Here is a 21,466-nt window from a genome sequence, read left to right on the forward strand (position 1 = left end):
GCATATTGAAACTCTTGGATAGGCCATTGTGTCAGGCATGGCCATTATGCACACATGGGTCTTGCTTACAGTTTATTATTTTTTGTGTCTGTACACATAAGAATAACAGGTCACTCCTGACCTGATGTCATTTGCATTTGGAGAAGGCGAGATGGGAAGGCATCCAGTAATGAGTGCAGAAGCCTCCCCTGGTTTTTGTGAAGGGCAAAGAAAGTATCAGCCTCACATAGTAATGTTATAATTCATGATGCTATAAACAAGAATTCCCACAAATGTCATACAGGAAAGAACTTTTTAGGAAACCTGGAAATGCAAAGCCAATCAGGAAAAATACATACATGTATTTCTTACCCATTTCATGAGGAATTTCATGGCATAAAATAGCAACAGTCGTTGTCACACCTGTTTCTGTTGAGGATGAGAATGCTGCTCCTATTACCAAGCCATCAGCAAAATTGTGAAGACTGTCACCCACCAGAACCATTATTGCTAACAAGCTGATTTTCTTACCTCGGAAAACAAACAAACAGATAAAAAGCCCAGTTTTAACCCAAACAGATATTGCCACTTTTGTTATATTACAAATGATTTGGGGTTTTTTGTGACTTTGCATATAACATTACAAAAAGTCATGATAATCAGAGGGAAATAGTGTTTATCTGCTTTGTCCTTGTTATTACATGTCCGTCAATACATTTGAAACAAAAAAAGAAGGTTCCAGAACAATTCAAAATGAGATGCAGATACCAGGAAATAACTTCCTTATTCTTACTAGGTCAACTATTAGACAAAAATTTTGGTTTGAGTCCAGTCTCACGATGCATTCTAAGGGTTTCTATTATATTTCTTTATTTATATCTTTCTTTATATCAATTTATTTCTATATTCTTTCTTTATTTGATGAAATTCACACAAGTTTTGCTAGATGTTATGTGGAGTTCTTCCACAGTTGCTCACAGAATTGCACAGCTATAGTGAAGATAAATATTTGGTCTCACACAGCTGATTGTTTTAATCCTGTGAAGCTTACTACTGTTGAGTAATATTTGCAGGGTTTAGTTTTCTTATGCAGTTGCGTTACAGTGAAAGATAGAAATGAAAGACAACAAGCCTAAGAGTATCACTTATAGTAGAGGGTTACAGAATGCTTATATCCAATATTTGTTCCAATCAATTAATGGCTGTTATGCCCATAGTACTCCTATCTGGAGCACCACTCCTGGGTGTAGATGGCTGTTTGTCTTTCCCATACTGCTCTGTGACCTTGTTTACTGTGAAACAGTGTACTGGGTGTTCATGGCATCATGTCACTTGACATGAGTGGAAAGGTGCCACTAGTGATGCAAGTACTGAGCTCAAGCTAGGGAATTAGGGACAGTCTCTCTGCCCAGCCTGTAACAGCTGGGTGGAATGCTGAACAGATTCACAGGGAGGGAGTATATCTCTTCAAGAAGCAACAAGGCTCCATATAAGTTCAATGTCTAAACTTAGCAACACTTAATTAGCTGCCCCATCCTGTACTTTGTTTCATTCATTTTACCCACAATCTTACAAGCGGCTGCCTAATGTCTGTCAAGAAACCCATCCAGCTTCCCTCTACACAGAATGGACAGAACACTTTGAAAAGGGTTGGTTTCAGGCCTGAAGGAGCAGGGTCATGATTTGGGCCCTAAATATGTATTTTTCTGACTTTTGGTGACCCCACATCGACATAGTATGACAGACTAAGGAACAAACATGAAGCTGCACAGACCTGTCTGAATACAGTTATTACAAGGTTTCACTCCAGTAATGTTTCTCAGAGATGAACATTTTATAGTGATGGGGGAGATGTTTTTCTTACAGAAACTGGCTAGAACTCAAGCCTTCAGACTATTATGAAAAACACAGAGCACATAAAAGCCTAACAACCGTATTCAGAAAATCCTCCCTAGTTGCCTGGGAGCTCTGTGGGTTCAGAAAAATTGGCAGGCTTGTTAGATTTTGCTGCCAGCTTACAGAGCCGGACGTGGATGTCCCCAGTTTGCACAGTTCTTTCTAAACACTATGGGCAGTTTATAACCAATAGCACAGAGCATGAATTACATAGAAATAATAGATTGCTGCGTTACATTAAGTTTGTGATTTGTAATAAGCACTGGCAAGGGTGAAATCATGGCCTGCCCTGAGGTCTTATTGGTCTGTTTTGTTCAAGTATCTGATTGTTGGAGAAGATATACCATGATTACTGGGACTCATTCCAGTGTATTGTAGTATAGCACAGGAATCAGGTTAACATGGAGCAATTACAGATTTAAGTTTTGTGAACTTCCTTGACAGAAAGTTAAGAAGATGTATGTATAAATAAATATGAATGTTTATCTTACTTTACTTTCAGCATATTTTAAAGCAGCTTCGTTACTGGCAGTTATCTCACTGCATTATATTCCAACACGAACTCTGAGTACTAACTTATTACCTTAACTATTTCTACAAAGCCTCTTCTTCTCCAAAAACCTTACTTTTTCTCTGCTTAAAGAGGGGATTAGAACTCATAGCAAATTCTATTCTATAATTTTCATAAAACTAATGGGTACAGGACCTCAACATATACTACAGTTTTTAAGTTTAGAATAAGATTTTGAAGCAAACATTTATCCATAAATAGATCTTTTCCCAATGTTTCCATGACCAACACAGAAAAAATAGTTTTAGTAAATGTAAAGTGTCACTAAGTATACCAAATATAAAATGCTACTGTTTGGTCTTCTCTGATCTTGATACAAAAAGTATGGATAAATGAGGCCAGTCAGATGTCTTTTTCTTTCATCTCCCTGATTATCTAAGGTGATTGACTCCTTTTGCAGTCCTACTTGACAGGCATTTACAGTGAAGCTTTGCAGTTCTGGAGTTGTCAGGCTTCTCTCTTAGACCTGCAGATTCCGTTCAGTTTCATGGAAGAAACATCTAGCTCAGTATCAAGGAACCCAAGTATGTTTATGCACTTAGCTATTTAAAAGAACTGTAATGAAACAAACTTTTGTAATTATGTATTCCCAGAAAAACCCCCAAATAACCTCCCCCCGCTTCCCTACTAAGATTTCACTTATGGAGATAAGACCCAGGTATGAGAAAAAATTAAACTAAACAAAGATTACTGGGAAACTATCCCAAATTGAGTTAGTTGGAACAAATAACATTGAGATCACTAGAAATTTGTTGGTGCCTATCAGGTAATGATGATTGAACTGAACAGAAATATCTAGAGATGAAGTATGTAGTCATGCTCAAACTTGCACTGGATTGTGTACTACTGGAGAGGTGAGAGTGAAGAAATGAAAATCCAGATTTCTAATGCTTCAGAAATAGAAATGAAGTCCACAAGAGCAGAAGAGAACATTAAAAACCTGGAAGAAGATAATGACATATTTAAATAACTCAAACTGATGACCTGAGATCTGACATCACAAAAGAAAGGGGAGGTAATTATAGTAAATAAACTGATTTCAATTAAAATATTATTCCCTCAGTTGAATAACTGCAACTCTACTGAATTCACCAAGGTCATAAAGTACAGTTAAAGGCAAAATTTGGTTTGTACTCTATTTTGCTATTTTTAGTAACTAAGCAGCAAAAAACCACAGAAGACAGGAATTATCTGAAGTTCTCAGAAGCAAACAGATTATTCTAAAACTGAGAGCCATCATGAAGCTGTAATTCCATACCTGTAATTAATCATTACTGGTTTAAAGAGTCTACTGCTTTATTGTGTAAGAAAAGAAGGACATAGAATTATATTAGCATAGGGAGCCAACAAAACAAATGTTTCACCACCTTCAGAAATAAAAGCCTGAGGTAAGTTTAAAATCATAAAAATATGTTTTGTATTAATTTTTGACTATTTCCCTTTAAGCAAAGGCTTTAGAAAAGTAGATTGCAACAGTGAGACAGCAAATACTAAAGCAAGGACAGTGTAAGATTAATGAACTTCACAATTACAGGGTTGGCAGCTGAGAAGGTCTTTAAGCAGAGATTAAATTATGTAGCCAGGCGCCATGAGATGTGGTGATGTAGCACAAAGCAAACACAGAGCTAAGCCAGCTGCACACTTTCAATTCCATCTTAGAAAATACATTTGAAGGATTTTCCTGTCTTGCCTAGTGTTTTTATTGATACTAACTTTTTTTGCTGATCACCTTGCTCTCTGGAGGAACTTCAGCAGGTTCAGAATCTTCTGGGCTTCTCTAGTTAAAAGCAAAGATAATACATCAGTGTTAAGGGGCTCTTCCAGCTGCTGCCATAAATACAGGAAAATATCAACTAAGTTCAAGCATTTGAATTAAAGATAGTCAATTGTTATTTGCACAGATATCATTAGAATAATTTACTGGCCACTGGCAGTGTGATTGGTAATGCAGAAACACATAAAAAAGAAATATGCCTTGCCAAGAGAGGGTTAAGTCTAATTCAGGTAGGAAGAAAGACTTTCATAGGCATTGTTGTAGCCCAAGAAAACCACACTTCTGCTTGAATACACAAAAAATCTGAGCCAAATGCAAGACTAAAAGGGACATTATAATTAAAATTGCATGTTTTGATTTTGTCATGATTGGATGACTGTATTTTCTTGGAGAATGTGTCCACAGGATTTCCAAGGAAAAATAGGTAGTCTCTTTGGCACTCATGCTCTTCACAGTTTCTTTGTGAAAACACAAGACTAAAAAGAGATGATAATCAGTAGTTTCACCCCCTTTCAAAATATAGGAGGTTTTCTTCAGGGTGGTGCAGTCTCCAGTGTCTTGTGTCTTGCTTTTAGCAGGGGCTTCATCTCGGCACCAGGCAACACTAGCTGGGTATGGCAGCACTTGAGTACGCTCCATGGTGAAATTTACCCTCATTTCAAGTGAAGAAAGAAACAGTGTCTGCTTCCTTATCCTACAGAGATAAGTTGATGTATCAGCCCTAACGTTTAATTAATAGATATTGCAACTGTTGGGAGAGAAGGGAGAACATGAGTAATCTCTCACTGCCCCTACCTCCCTGGGGCTTTGCTTTCTGATTGGAGAAATTATTAGAAACTCATGTGAGGGAAGAGATAAGCCAAAAGACTTGTTTTCTTGAAACTAGAAAGACTGAATTTTATTTGCTGGGGGTTTTTTTTCCCCAAAAAAATGTGTTAAATGTATTGTGGCAGCCAGTGGAGTCAACAACAGCACAAGAGCACTGTGTCAGGGACAGCAGCCACCACTCCAAAAATTGTACCAGAGATGTGCACTGGCTACAAAATAGAATATGTTTATTGGCTGGTATTAGCTTGGTTGTGATGAAGGATATGTGCTGTAGATGCATGAGGAAAGAAGGAAAAATAATTGTTTTTCATATTCTACATTATAAAGGTAAAATAAATGTCTCTAATTCCCATGATTGCAGCCAGTCATATGAATTCCAGTAATTGTTCCAGTTCGCCTATAATATTTATTCACATGTCACTTCTTTGAACTCTGAGTCAAAAACTGCAAGACTAATTACTGACCTGAAGGATTTATAAGTTTTTCTTAGTCAACCAGTGTTTGTCTTAGTATTACTCACATGATTCTGCAAAATTGGCTGCTCTTGTACAAACCAGCTCAGCCAGGGTAATTCATGTGATCTATATAGAACTTTGGGGGGATTTTGCAGCTGAGGGGAATGACATGATCATTTTTTATCATAAACAGGAAGCTATGACGTCTCAAAAAATAGTAAACATGCTTCACTCCTCTGTTTGCTCTGTTTTCAATTGAGAGTTTCCCAACGGTGTTTTGGAGATTAGCGGTGACTCGTGAGGCTCTTGCCCATCACAACTACATTAGTAAAATGGAGTTTACCTATGCATCCAGATACTGGACATAAACTGAAGAGATTTGTTGAAAGAAAGAGAAAGCATTTTAAATGTTATGACTCATATTAATTTGCAAAGATTTATCTGTCTGGATAATATCCGCAGACCAGTATAAAAGTGTGTAACTTCGTATAGGCAAGCACCATTCCCAGATATCCACAGTGTTTACGTTACTCTTCACATCTATGGAAGAATGCCCGAGAACTGCCCAGGATTTAATCTTTTCACTAATTATGCACTTAACTCTCACTGCAGAAAATTCTGAAGTTTTTCCTATGGGAGAGTCTGTCTTTACATATGGTCAATGTTTAAAAAGAAGGGAGGAGGAAAATCTTCAAGAATTTTATCAACAAAATGTATAACAATACAGGAAGTGTATTGTTATATCAATCTGATACACACTTAAGAAGAGTTATTGTAAAATATCTGTTCTTAATATCTCCATGAAAGCTCATTATAAGCTTCAAAATTTAGAGATTCTTGACAATCATGTCAAGTAATAACAAATCAATAAAGACTGAAAATACTGATTTATTACATTAATTTTGTTCATTTATTTTGAGGAACAGAGAAAGAAGAATATAAATTCAGGGAAGTATGTCATATTGGTAACCTACCAACTGTATGGTTGAAGTAGATTTGCCTCTGCCTGACTGTTCATTTAATTCAGACTCCACTGGAAGATCATGGGAATGTCCCCAGTGCCCATTAACTAAAGAAATGCCCTGCTGAATGAAGATGCTTTGCAATTAGTTCTGAAACCCAATGAACACAGGTGTAGCATTTCTCAGTCTTTTGTGAAAATTTAGCATTTTTAAGAATAATTTTTTTCCAAACAAAATCTATTGAAAAAGATCACCATCTGGCATCAACAGTTCCTAATGCTTATTTTGTTAAAAAACCCTGGAAAGTGAATCAGATAAATCAGTGACAACCACAATGGTTTGATAAAACTAAATTTATTTTAAAAATCAAACTAAAATTGAAAGGTGACATAGATTTAAAAATTAACTCAGAGAATTCATCTAGTTCTCAGTAGAAAAAGTTTAAAGACTTGTGGGATGATGATAAAAGCTTTCTCTCAAGCAAGTAACAAAAAGGACTCCTTTTTACCGAGCAAATAAAATATCACCATCATCAAAATATTCTCCTTCTATTAATCTCACATTATATTCCTATGGCTGAATCAAAGGTAGTGGGAATTGGGAGTCATTTCTGCATGTCTAAATCAGGCCAGTCTTCACACTCTCTGCAGAACAGAACCAGCAAAGGTTTAGCCTTCTTAAGTGACATTAAGATTGTCTCTCATGCTTAATGAGCTGTCACATTTTTTGTTACATTATATCCTTGTGCATAATCCTACTTTCAGGCTCCAGCCACAGTAAAATAAAGTATTAGAATTACTGTTAGCATAGCCGTGAGCAAGGCGATATTATCAATATAAAATTGGGTCCTATTGACTGCAACCCACATATTAGATTTTCAAATCATTGAGATAGGGATCAAAAGCAATCTGAAAATTTTAAGATATCATTCTTGAAAATATCTTATGCTTGCATCTATCTTTCTATTACATCTTTCTCCTCTTCAAACAGAGCCTAGAGCAAACAACTGTCGTTGCGATTTCATATGGATACACACTTTTCACCTGCTCCAGTGCGAGTCATGAATGCAGGCTTATGGAACACATCCGATTAACTGTTCCCTTCTTGAGTTATAAATATATGGAACACACTCATGAAGCAAGCACAATCCACAGAGCAAAGCAAAAGAGAAACTGAAGGTCAATCTGGTAGGAGCACTTTGGAAAGCAATTATCAATGCTTCATTTAACTCACAGAAATTATAATTTCCGCAATCATTCTAACATTCTATGCACTGCAAAATCTCAAAATACAAGTGTTTTTTTAAAGGATGAATTGTACAAAGCTTTACCTGGTCACGAGGTGTTACCAAAAGAAAGAAACACTTTTCTATCAGGAAAAATCCATGAATTCCTCCAATTATTCCCAAAAGTTTCCAAATATATTCTTTTCCCTCATAGAAATGTTCTAAATCTTGTGCTTCATGTTTATGTAAACCAAGAGTCTGAAATAAAAGAGACAAAGTTAAAAAAAAAATTAAATGACAATGTTTTAATTTTTTCTAGAGCAAGTCATAATGTGTTAATTCAAGTTATTCTCAGAATTTTATTTTCCCGGTTCTTTCAAAGTTAAATTGTGTCTTTTGAAATAATCAGCTGAATAGGAGAGGATGAAATGAATTATTATTATAAACCTCTGTTACACTTCTTCATCTCTCAGTTGTGAAAGTAACAGTATTTTTAGGGACAGTTTATGAAATTACCTTTTATATATATGAGATATATCTTGTTTGCAATATATTGATGTTAAAATGCTATTAAAATTACTTGAATCATGTTACTATATAAACTTCATATTGAAAATAGATAAGGAGCTACTGGAGAGGGTCCAGCAGAGGCCCCAAGGATGTTTATGGGACTGGAGCACCTCTCTTATGAGAAGAGTCTGTGGGAGCTGGGCCTGTTCAGTCTAGAGAAGAGAAGTCTGAGAGGGGATCTCATCAATGGATATAAATATCTCAGAGGTGGGTGCCAAGAGGATGGTGCCAGGCTCTTTTCAGTGGTGCCCAGCCACAGGATGAGCAATGGCCATAAACTAGAACACAAGAAGTTCTACCTCAATATGAAGTAGAACTTCTTTACATTGGGGCTGGCAGAGCACTGGCACAGGCTGCCCAGGGAGGTTGTGGATTCTCCCTCTCTGGAGACATTCAAAAACTCCTCGATATATTCCTCTGTGACCTGCTCTAGGTGATCCTGCCTTGGCAGTGGATTGGACAAGATGATCTCCAGAGGTCCCTTCCAACTCTGACTATTCTGTAATTCTGTAACTCTGTGATTCTGTGAAAATAATGAATAAATTAATTAATGTATAATTAATGCAAAAATTCATTTCTATTGGTAGGTGTGCTTCCTTTTTTTCCCCAGTGTCACAGCACAGGACCCCTCCTTTGCTCTGAAAGTGAGGGCTCTAAAGGCTACTGGATACATCACTTGAAACTGGTGAAAGAGAATACTTTCACACTTAAAAGGTGTTGCTGCAAGAAATGCAATTGTGTGAGTGAGAATTGCCTTCCTTGAAACACTCTCCCAGTTTTGCTTCCAGAGATGATGCATCGAGTATGAAGAAAATTTTGACCAGAATCTTAAGTGAAGCTTCTTCTATGACCACTAGAAGTCTACTCATAACATATGTGTCATACCAGAGGAACCTCTGTCAAAAACAAATGAATACACAATGGAAAATTTGGTTCTGTTTTGCATGTTATCCTGTTCTTAAAATTTGGATTATGAATTTAGGAAAAGATCATGGCACCCATTTTATTGCAGTTCTAGGCCTCGGGATTAATTAGGCTGATAGATCCTGGTTCTCTGGAACAATGTGTGGAGGGGACTATGGATGCCTCATAAAACCTTTGAACAATTTCTGTTAAAATGTGTTACAGAATCTGCCTCATGAAAGAAATTAATGCCCAACTAGCACTTGGCTTGCACAGGACTTGTGGGGTTTCTGAAAAGTCTTTTTGAAAATAGGAACTTTATTTTCTTTGAATCCATTGATGCCTTTTCCTGGTCTTAAAATCAAGAGTTGTACATGGTTAGAAGGGGAAAAGGGATTTTACCTTGGTATTTATTTTAAGGATCCTTAAGTGCACACGTCCAGGTTGTATGCATTGAAATGCACCCCACCAAATATGCCCCAAAAGATCAGGTATAACATTATAGGTGTTACTAATTAGCACATCTATCAAAAATTCCCCAATGAGAGGCTCAAGTGAGACACCCCCGCTCCCCCCCCCAGCCCAGGAACCTTCCCCTGGATGGTTCTATCTTGGTTCACAGAGTGTATTCTGGAGAGGACCTTGGGGTCTGGGGCACACTGATCCCTAGCTACGAAGCTTCTAAGATGTTTAGTTTCTTAGCTTGACAAGCAAGCCCAAGAGTGTAGGCAAAAAGCACTAGGAATACAGAAGTTGTAAAAAGGTATAACAGGGGTATAAAAGAAAAGGCAAAAAATCTTTGTGGCATCACCATCAATCATGGATTTCTACTAGTTATTATTTTTAATTTCTCTCTGAGCTACAGAGTGCAAACGTAATTGGAATGCTGGGGGGATTTCAGGGAAAGCTTTATTTATAAACTGATGAGCATTATCCAGGTTTAAATGAAACTTTTTTCCGTGTGTGTGCACACACAAATGTGTCAACATTTTAAAAGCACTGAAGTGTCTATTACTTACCTGAGGAATAAGATGTAGCAATGCATCTCCAGAAAGGGTTCCAACAGCCAAACCAACAAATAGCTGTAAAATGAGTGTATAGATTTCTTGACAGGAGTTAAATAAAATGAGAGTTGTACCAAACATAGATCCAACAGTAATAAGTAAAACAGCAACAGTGCTGTAACCATATTCTGTAGGGGAAAACAAATGAAACAAAACAAGGGCACCTTTAATCATCCAGTATTTGTATTTGTGTTCGAGTATTTGTTTTGTATTTGTAATTGTTTGCAAGGGTATGTTTTAATACCTCTATATACAAGCACACAGGAGAAGTGATTCATTGTGCCGCTGTCTGATTTCAGCTGGGATTAATTTCCCTAGTACCTGGTACAGAGCAGAGTTTTGGATTCAGGATGAGAATAATGTTGATAACACACTGTTATGTTTTGGTTGTTGCTGAGTAGTGCTTGCACTGAGCCAAGGACTTTTCAGTGTTTCATGCTCTGAAATTGAGGAGCTGCACAAGAAACTGAGGAAGGGGTGAGGGGGGAAATAGCTGGGACAGCTGACCAAACTGGCCAAAGGGATATTCCACACCACAGAACGTCATGCCCAGTGTATAAACAGGGGTAATAGGCCAGGAGGGGCTGATTGCTGCCTGGGTTGAGCTGGGCATCCGTTGGCAGGTGGTGAGCAATTGTATTGTGCATCACTTGTTTATCTTGGCGTTTATTTCCCTCTCTCTTTTTTTTTTTAATGTTCCTTTCCAGTACTAGTCATCATAGTAGTAGGAGATGGAGTAGCGTGAATTGTATATTTTACTTTATCTCAATTATTAAACTGAACATAGCTCAAGCAATGGGTTTTACCTTTCTCCAATTCTCCTCCCCAACCCCTGGGGGGGTAGGCAGTGGGGGAGTGTGCAAGTGGCTACTTCATATTTAGCTGCTGTCTCGGGTTAAGCCACAACAGCCACATAGATTTTTCTAGTCATGTGTGATACAGATGACAGAATTAGAAGCCCAGAAAACATTCATTTTTTCAGGCTTTACATGTAATAGTCTGGTGCTTCGAAATGTCAAACCTTAAGAGCTAAACAGACTGTGGCTATGCAAATTAGAGACACTCAGAGCAGCACAGTGAATACTGCTCTGCATTTTCTTCCTCTTTTAGCAGGTTTATGCTTGAGATTCTATGTTCTCACATGCCACACCTGTGTATCTTTACAGTCAACACCCATTTTTAACCAAATCCTTTTCTGTAAACAAATAAAGGCCTAAAACCTCAAATGAATGTAGGGATATAATTTAGGTTCTAAGCATGAACATTTTGGTTCAACTTGTATTTACAAATCTGCTGTGGAAATACATCCCTTCAATTAATACACCAAGACCACCAACATATTTTTCCCAGATTACTGGGATTTTTTTGAATGTTACTCTTAAAATTCTTCAGAGTTACATACTGCTCACATTTCCAACATGAAATTTTGCACAATATGAATCCTGATTAATTTGTATGGAAGTGTTAAAATGGGAGGTAAAACACTCATAAGAAACACACATAAAGGAATTAATGCCAAAATATTCAGAACTTTACTTAATGTTTCAAACTTTAAAAGCACTGCAAATGTTCAGCACCTCATAAAATCAGACAGTTAATTTCACAGACTGCACATTCAAATACAAGAGTATAGTAGATATATATGGAAGACCAAGCCTTGGTGACTTAGCCAAAACAGCATATCCTGTCTGTAAAATAGAACTCAGAATAAAACTAATGAGCCTATGCTCATGTCACTAGGTCACACATAGGTCAAACACGGAGTCCTTTATCTGTATCAAGACAGCAGAAATATCTCTGTGGTCATGGAAACCTTCCTTTGTCAAAAAGCACAGGGAAAGGGCTGCAGAAAGGGCCTTATTAATTCCATTCTGCACTTGAATAGTTCAGTTTTTCTCATCTCTCACCTTTATGAGATCACTAAAATGTCATTGATTGGGCTGATGGCTTTAGACTTGGAAGAATCCCACTTAACAGTGAATTATTCATGAACCTTGTATATGACCTGGGTAAGTTACTTTCTTTTCTTTCTTTGTCGCTTGATTCCTGATCTGAAAAATGGTCATATCTGTGTAGCACAGAAAAGATCAAAGCAGTGAAGACTGCACGGTGTTCAGGTAATGAGAAGAGAGATAAGGTAAGAAAGAAGGACTGCTCCTTATTGAAGACCCATAATGATTCTTCCTATTCTGTATGTCTCTCTCCTATAACAATTCCTGAGATATCCAAGAGTGTTCTCCCATGCTTTTTAGTTCTGCGATATCCACGTGTGTCCGTTCATGCTTTATAATTCATGTGCTGTTCCATAAGGATCATTGGGCAGCAGGATGTGGAGAAAACTTACTAGCTCCAAAAAGACCTAGTCATCCAAAGCTGGCCATGTAGATATTAGGATAAAGGTATTGAAGACATTGATTTGTAGCCTAAAAAGTTCTCCTCTAGATGCAGGCATTTATGCTTAGATGGCCATTCCGTTTTGGTCATTCCCAAATGACCATATCCCCCCCCAAAATTAATGTCTCTGGTATTACACCTGCACACTTTGATTTGTAGCCACTTCCCAGATATCACTGGGTTAAAATTAAGAAAAAAAAAAGCCCAGAAAACACATTAGGAAACCCTCAGGTCAGATCAGATCCAAATTTTTCTTTTATAAGGTGGACTAAGGATTGATTACAGGAGAAGTGGAATCCATGGAACAGATGGGGCAGAAACTTCTGGAAGCAGAGTCATGTGAGGGCTACAACTGCAAGTGGAAACAACCTGATTATACTCTAACCCAGTTCTTGTTCCAGCTCTATCACACAAGTCCTACTGCCCTGTTACTGTTTTTCTGGATATTTTTCTTACTACAATAGTATCCTCAAAGCTCCTCTGCTATAAAATGTCTCAAGCTGAAACACCATTAGCATTCACACAGAACTTATCTATATCAAGCATTTGTCACATCATGGTATGAAATGCCAGCTAATGTGACCCTGATTCTATATGTAAGAGCAATGCAGTGATTCCAATTTAAACCTGGTGCAAGTTTCACAAAATAAGCCCTTATCCACTGATAAGGACTTGTTATTGCCTACCTGCTGGCAATATCAAGCAGTCCTCTAACAAATGAAGAAAATAAAACCTTACATATGGAAATATAATTCCAAGTACTATAAAATAAAAAGACCATTGAATCTCCTCACTTCTCAATATTATCTGACACATATGCTATGAAATTATAGGATGCATAAATTACAAAGGGCATAAATCCCATTATGTTTTGGTTTATTAATAAATGAAATGTCTCTGGAAGTCCTTGCATCTCTTTATCTGAATTTAAATGATAATTTATTAATAAGAACATAACTCACTTTCCACAGTTGTTGGTGGAAGCTTTGTCTGCTTGAAGTCAGGAAGCTGACATGAACAACTTAAAAGTTGTTGAATGATAGCTGGACTGATTTGCTTGAAGTGGTCCTTAGAAATGGAGGAAGAACTGTTTTTCAAAAATATCTTCACAAGTTCATTGGCAGAGAAACAAACCTTTGTAGAAAAGTATATACAGTTACATGAACATGTTGCATATACCTGCATTTAACTTTGAGGTTAAATACAGAAACTTAGAACACAGGGCTGTCCAGCCTAGAAGAAACCTGCTATATATATACTCTTTCTTGCTTAAATTAGTTTAATTACTTCAATTACTGCATTTTTTTCCCATGTAAACTTGATACTGCTATATATTTCAGAAAGACCAGAATCTTTGGGATAAAGCAGCTCAATTTCTATTGAAGCCACTTAGTGTCATAAAGATCGTACAAAGTAATATCTCTCAATATTTTATTGTCATACGTGTTAAGAAAAATGTTTTAATGCTAATATGAACCATACCCTTAGCTATTCTTGTGAAAGTGCACTATTTGCAGCAATAGTTCTATTAATATAAGGTACTGCCTATATCAAAGCAATACTGAGATTTGTCCTTGTACTGGATCTTCAGTATATCTTTCCAAGATATGGAAATAAGTTAGCTTTTTAAATTCATTAAATGAGGGCATGTCAGCAGACTAGATGTTACATAGTCTAAAATTGGTCGAAAGATGCTTAATAATTGTATTATTAGAGGTACTTCAGAATTCCAACTAACTTTTGTTCTTGTTTGGAGCATCTCTTTGTCAAAAGAAGCAATTTTTCATGGGACCGTTTATATTTCAAAAATTTTCATGAAGAATTGGGTTTTCCTCTCCAGGATGAAACTTCTAGTAAAAACATGAGCAGTTAGCATAAGAAAACTTCTAGTGGAAATTTCTGTAAACACTTTTAAACAGAAGAACCCCAGATCAAATATGTTATGTTACTTAAAGGAATAATCATTTCTTAATCTCATCTGATGAGCTGTGATTCAATATTAAAAAAAAAAAATTCATTTAAATTGGTCTGCATCTGAGACTCAAGGGATTCCTAAATATTCTTTCTCTTATTACTGAAGCTTAAGCTTCTTTTGAAGTTGTTAAGTATAATTACTTTTAAATAATTCAGTTAAAACCCAACACAATCCTGCCTTTGCTCATCCATTAGTGAAGTAAAATATGCCTTGTGGTTCACTAAGAAACTGAATTAATTGAGCACTGATATATTCTTTCTGAAAACCACATTCAAGCCTTCAGGATAACGGGTGATCTTGTCACCTGGACCTAGTGTGTTCTGCCTTCAAGCCAAAGGAGAGCATGAAGAAAATTCAGAAGCTACCATATTGGAAAAGACCTTAATTTTGCCTGTTCTAAGCAGTGGTTTTGACTCTAGAACTAGGGAACACTGACATCTGGTATCAAGTTGGAAGACTAGCTTGTGGCTGGTTATGAGCAGCATTGCTGACCAGTCAGAGCAGGGATGATAACATTTAACACTTTCACCAACAACTTGAGTGATGGAACAGAGTGCACCCGATGGCATTCACAAGTGAAATCCAGCTGGGATCACCAGTCAGCATGCTGACAGGTGTGGCTGGTATTTTGAGGAACCTTGACAAGCCAAAGAAAAGGGCTGACCAGACCTTCATGAAGATCAGCCAAGTCAAATTTATGGTGCTTCACACACAATAACCCCATGCATCAATAAAGGCCAGGGAAAACTGGCCAAAAGGAAGGTAGGTTTGCAGAAAAAGCCCTTGGGGTGGGTCCTGACAGGAAACTTGAACATGAGCCACCAGTGTGCCCTTGTGGCAATGAGCACTAACTGCACACTGGCTGCAAGAGTGGAGCCAGCAGGTACTGGAGAAAGAATATTGCCCACCACTCAGGACATGTGAGTCCACATCTGGACTATGTCCAGCTTAATAACCAGCAGTACAAGACTGGCAAACTGAGGGAAGTCCACAGGAGGGCCACCAAGATGGCTAGGGAACAGCAGCACATGATGTGCCAGGAGAGGCTGAGGGACCTGGGTTTGTTCAGTTTGGGAAGAGAAGATTTGGTGGGTATCTTAAGTCTTCAACTGTCTCAGGTGGTTTATAGGGAAAAGATAAACAGAATCTTCTCAGAGGCATACAGCAAAAGAAAGAGAGGCAAAAGGTATCAGTTGCAGCAACAAAAGCCTCCAATTGGCTATAATAAAGAAGTCCATCAATATGAGGGCAATAAAGAACTGTTACAGGTTTCCCAAAAAAGAATGTATAATCTTTGTATTTGGAGACATTCAGAATTCAACTGGACGTGGCTCTGTGAAACCTGATCTAACTTTTAAGTTGGCTCTTTTTTGAGAAGTAGGATAGACAAGATGAGGTCCAGGATTACTATGAACCTAAATTTTAATGTGACATTATTACCAGGAATTTTCAATGAAAAGCAAAATTTCATCTGTAAAAATAAACTGTCCACCCATACATAAAAAAATAGCTGTTAAGGTCTATTTAGTAAAATGTTCTTGTAAGACTTGGGGCACAAGGACCTGCATCTTTTCCTGTTGCAAGCCCCAGCCTTATAAGCTTTTTTACATAAGGAGACAGAGAACCGTCTCCATTAGAGAAGCAAGTAGGTGTGTGCTCCTGGAGGATGATATAAAAGAAATAAGCAAATCGAATTTGCATATTTTCATGTGAAAAACTGGATGGATGGATGGATGATTTGGGTTTCCAAAATCCATGTTTGTTTAATGAGGAATAGTAAATGAATACATAGATATTGTGACATAGTTTAATGGAATTTAAGATTATTTATCTTATTAGATCATCTGCCACTTACTTTTTTAATATACTTTTTTAAATGTAGAGACAATGATGACTTTAAAAGAAAGCAGTGACCCTTTTTCTGTGGTAATGTTTCAAATAATAATTCCTATATAAAAATTAAATTACACATCTTAATGCAGTTAGCAAACACAAGCCATAAATGAGTCAATGTCTTGTATGTAGCAGAATGCATTACTAATGAAGCACAATGGCTATCATGGGTGCAGAAAACAGGAGACAAAATTAGCAACACAGTAGCGAAACACAAAATGTTTTAATGGAACATGTCAAGGAAAATAGGCAGAGCTAAAAAGAAGAGGAATGGGAAAAAAAACCACCGAGAAAGTAGGAATTAACACAGAAGAGAAATTATCTTCTGTCCAGATTTTTCTTTGTGATTTTATTTTTATATATACAGAATATTTGGCTCTCAGTTGACTCCTAAGACTCAGATAATGCCCCTGCACTCTTATCTTTTGAGTTACAGTTGGTCTCAGAAGTTCAAGAAATCAAAAACTGAGCTTTAAAAATACTTCAATTGCTGGAGAACAATTTAAGTTCTTTTACAGATAGTATCAGTACTGATTTCTGTCCCTCATAATTTAAAATTCATATGCAACACATTTAAAATGACCTTAATTTAAAATTATTTTGAGACTCCATTAAGAGCCTCATCATGCTGATCAGCATGATCCTTTTCTGTGGTCAGCTGCAAAGAAATAAACGTATTGATAGAGTATGCATTTCAAATGCAACCCAATTACACAGATAAATATCTATCAGAATAGCATTTAACCAGATGACATTTGTCTCAGTTCCCCATCATAAAATGACCACACAGCAAAAGTCAGTTGCACATCACTCAATTCTCCTAAATGGAGAAGAAACATTGCCACTGAGTTAACGTAAATGGTAAAGAACTGAAAACAATAGAAAAGTGTTCTTTGAAGTATATATTTCAAATGTATGCATCAAAATATATTCCAATTATATACTTTGAAGTCTCGTTTTTTGTCTAAGGAACGATACCCAGTCTAAAGGATGGAAGTCAGTTACTATCTTGATCTTTGGTATAAACAAAATTTATTTATTTTCAAATTCTTAGGATAAGGATAAAATCACCTGCAATGAGCCAGTGTCCTTCAAAGTCCTCAGAGAGGATACAGGGGAGTAGCTAAGGCTCTGTTTTACAGACTTTATACTTTCTAAAGAAGGCTTCTGGATTCCATAGATGGTTATGAAAAGAGTTTGGAAATGCCCAATCTTCAATTTACAGAAGCTTTTTAAAAGCAACTTACATAAAAACTTTAATTTACTTTGTTTTCCTTAGTACAAAACAATCCTTCTTCCACCAGGTCACTTAAGGGGTCCTGGAAACTCTGTGACATACGATCACAAGAAATCTCTGTGTGAAAATATCAAAGCCATGTTCCCCAGTCCTCTGTGTCTTGAAGAAACACCTGATTCTGTGTAACACTAACCATTGTTAGCCCCTCCCAGTGACTTTAATTGCACATTCAACAACCATTAAGTTCTTTCCCCAATTAATATTTAAACAAATATAGCTATATAAATGTATATTTTCATCAGTATCTACATACCTTATTGAAACTTAATACATCTTACCTCAGAAATATTATATTGTTTGCAAATCAATTTAAACTTCTGTCACTGAAATTCTGCCACCAACACTATAATAACATAAAAATAAATTAACCTGGTCCCAATCTGTGTTTCTTTCACGATCTTCAAAATACCCTTTCAGATAGTCTCCTTTTGTATGGTTTCCTTTGACTGGAATATTTCTTCTTCCAGTATCTCTGATTGCCATACTGTAACGTCTTCTTTTGTGACTGTGAAATTGTCCATTTACAGTGCAGGTCTTTTTGGCTGTAAGCACATTTAGTAGTTGCTCTAGTTCTAGTAATTCATTAGAGAACAGATATGTTACCATGGGAAAATGCACACTTAAAAGACAAAACATTTAAAAGACAGTATTTTTTTCTTTTTTGTTTGTTATAACATTAATTCAATTCCTCATTTTAATACTATTTTCTCAGTTTGGTACTGGAGGTAATTTCTGCTTCACAGCTCTGGAAGTTCCAGACACCCAGCTCCTCAGCCTTTCCTTCTTTACATACTGCGCTCAGAGGTTTTGCTTATGACATTCTCAGAGGAAAACAGATGTGACTGAAAGGCAATTCATCTTTTATTTAATCATAATCTCTGACGAAGTTCTCTAGTCATTGCTAAACAACTTCACTGTTAAAATTTTCTTATGTAAAGGGAACTCCACACTAAGATGCCACAGCCAGGTATTCAGATCAGGAGGCAGATCCTCTCTAGGGTGTCCTGAAATCAATCTTCAGGATGCTCTGCTGCCCTTACACTTCAAAAGTGCAACATAGGACAGTGAATTTTCTGTCTCTTTTGATTAACTGGGAAGCATGCCTGCTCACAGCACTCAAACCAGAATGAGAGAGCCAGGATCCCTAAGCCAAATCTGAGCTCATGCATGGATGTACCTCATGACATAGCTTGGGTGCAATGGGTGGTTCTGCTGATGGACTGCCTGATTATTTGAGGAGGCAGGCCATATCCCATTTTACTTATCACCTTCCTTCACCCCTGCATTTTCAAATGAAGCTATAGAATAATTTCTGTAAACCTTAAAAAAAATGGTCCACAATGGACCTTCTGTCCATTAAAAAAAAAAAATGGTCCACAAATTAATTTTAAAGAAATTTAGATTAACGAGAATGTTTTCAAGTGAAAATTATTTTTTAATGTTGTTACTCAGAAACTGCAAATGGTATAATCTTAATCATAAATCTCACAATAAGATTTCTGGTAAGATGCTTCACTACATTCTTTTTGGCTACTTAAACAAAGAGATCTGAATGGAGCTACAGGTATATTTGTTTTTTAAATATAGTAACATCTAATTTTCTTTTTTCCATGCTTCCTGATTCTTACTCTTTCCTGAAGTTACTGTTCAGAATTTTAATAAATTTAAAGGGACAGTATAATTAGCTTAGACTTAAAATATGCTTACTCTGTAACAAACTGGTTAAGCACATTTTTTTATTTTTCTGAACATCCTAACACCACCAACCATACAGTCCTGCTATTATCTTCACTGGGGCCCAGATTTCACCATATATAGATATTTAGTAGCACTGTGCTAAAAAGCTCCTGTACATCCATTCTTGTGAGTTAATTATTTTAGAAAATCTGGCTGGGCAATTTTAAAGGAAGGGCTTTGCTGCCAAACCAGTTTATGTAAACACAATCGAGGAGCCCCAGTTCAGGGCTAAGGATTAGTATTTTTTTTAATATTTATTTCTGTGATTCAATTCACCTCTGTGTAATCTATGAATGTTAAAATGTTTTTACCTATGCCCAATTCAACTTTTTAATCTGTTTTAACCCATACTTAATGTAACTTTTTAAAGGTGATTTGAAAAGCTTGTGAAGTGTTGCTGTTAGCAATTGCCACAAACAAGGAAAAGTAGATGTCTTATAACAACCTTCTAAATCTATACTAGGCCCCTGAGTTGATGGTACAGCTTCATAAACTGCGAAGCAGGCACAACCTTTTACAGAAATTAATAGCTGCTGTTGCTCAGAGCTCAACATTTGTTTTGTTCCAGGTTTTTTGTTTTGTTATTTTTGGACCACTTAGAACTCTCCTATACTCCTATTTATTTATGGTTAAGTAGCATTTCTGGTAAGTCCAGCAATAAATTTTCCTAAAGAAAATGAACTTTGCATACTCCAGCTTACCTGTCACTTGGAGCTCAGTGGTACTATTTAGAGAATTGAAAATATATTTTATAAAAAATTCTGGGGAAGGCAAACTTGCTTTCCCCATACAGACTCCTTGGAGAGCCAGAGTAAGGATTAAAGCAGCCAGGCGTGGAAGAGTGTTTTCATCAGCACCATCTCTGTCCATAATATCAGCATTTTTCTCCAGAGTGCTCACATCAACACACTGAAATCAGGAGAAAACAGCATGAAGACAGTCCTGGTCACCTCCATTTAAATAATCAGAGTGACAGGAGGAGAAACTGGGGAGAACAATTTCACAGACAGTCAGAGTAGAAAAAATGCTAAGGTGTAAGCTGTTATTGCCAGCAAGACAGCTAATCAAAGGACATTTTCAGACAAACAGGCATAGAATAAAAAGTCTTGAACATTTACTCAGTGTCTAATGGGGGAAAAGTATAGTCTTTCATTCAGGTTAATTTTGCTTAGTGTTATTTTCCTGCTGTTTCTATTGTTCCCAGTGTCCTCCTCAATTACATCTACATCTACTTCCAGAAAGTGGAAGAAAGGGAGGATTTTTAGTTAAGGCACGAGAAACTGGCTCAAATAATAGAGACTTTAACTCTTCATCTCAACCTTCAGAACAAATTCTTTAAATGTTTTTAGTTCCTTACCTATTAAACGAAATCAATAGTTTGTTATGGAGTAGTTATCTGGGGACAATATGGAAAGATATAATTTTGCAGAAAAAGGATGACTTTCCTGCTGGGTGGCCAAATAAAAACACTAGTCAGTGGTATACACCCATGTGTGTGGATGCCTGAAAACTCTCTCAGTTACCCAGAAACTTATTCCCCTTTTCTCATTTTCTTCCCTTTTTTCCTTTCTTGTTTATTCTCACTGCAAATAGTTGGGTTTGAATGAAACAACCAAATAAAAAAACAAAGGCAAAAATTGCTTAATTTCATTTGTTTCTAACTCATATTAACAAAATTAAAAAGTCAGCTAGATGAGCCAGTACAGTAAGTAATTTACTTTGTACATACTCATGTCTCTGTATGTAGGCCATAAACACTGCAGAGAGCAGGCTGGCATTTCTTTTCCTGTTCATTCACTACACATTAAAATTTCCACAACCCAGAATTTAATCTCTCATTTCAAACATGATATTAGGTGCTATGACTAAAGAAGAGGATATTTTCTGTGAAACTAAAACACATAAAGAGCCACTGAAAATGCTTTTCTTCTATGACTACCCTG

At 36.7% G+C, this 21,466-nt stretch overlaps 1 protein-coding gene across 6 annotated transcripts in view; it reads right to left on the bottom strand.

Annotated features, from left to right (window-relative positions):
* SLC39A12 (solute carrier family 39 member 12) overlaps positions 1-21,466 on the bottom strand; it is a 42,385-nt gene that overhangs the window by 7,100 nt on the left and 13,819 nt on the right. For 3 of the 6 annotated variants that reach the window (XM_017729202.1, XM_017729198.1, XM_017729199.1), the window contains 8 exons: positions 20,225-20,432; positions 18,156-18,358; positions 13,584-13,755; positions 10,183-10,355; positions 7,796-7,948; positions 6,478-6,588; positions 4,160-4,223; positions 352-510 (listed from right to left, as the gene is read on the bottom strand). In XM_017729202.1, the coding sequence (XP_017584691.1) occupies positions 352-510; positions 4,160-4,223; positions 6,478-6,588; positions 7,796-7,948; positions 10,183-10,355; positions 13,584-13,755; positions 18,156-18,358; positions 20,225-20,432 (1,243 nt within the window). Of the gene's footprint in view, positions 1-351; positions 511-4,155; positions 4,224-6,477; positions 6,589-7,795; positions 7,949-10,182; positions 10,356-13,583; positions 13,756-18,155; positions 18,359-20,224; positions 20,433-21,466 lie in introns of those variants that run through there. The other 3 variants (XM_017729200.1, XM_017729201.1, XM_017729203.1) reach the window with 3 other exon arrangements.

The sequence above is a fragment of the Corvus brachyrhynchos genome, unplaced genomic scaffold (genome assembly GCF_000691975.1).
Source record: "Corvus brachyrhynchos isolate BGI_N302 unplaced genomic scaffold, ASM69197v1 scaffold142, whole genome shotgun sequence".
NCBI lineage: Eukaryota > Metazoa > Chordata > Aves > Passeriformes > Corvidae > Corvus > Corvus brachyrhynchos.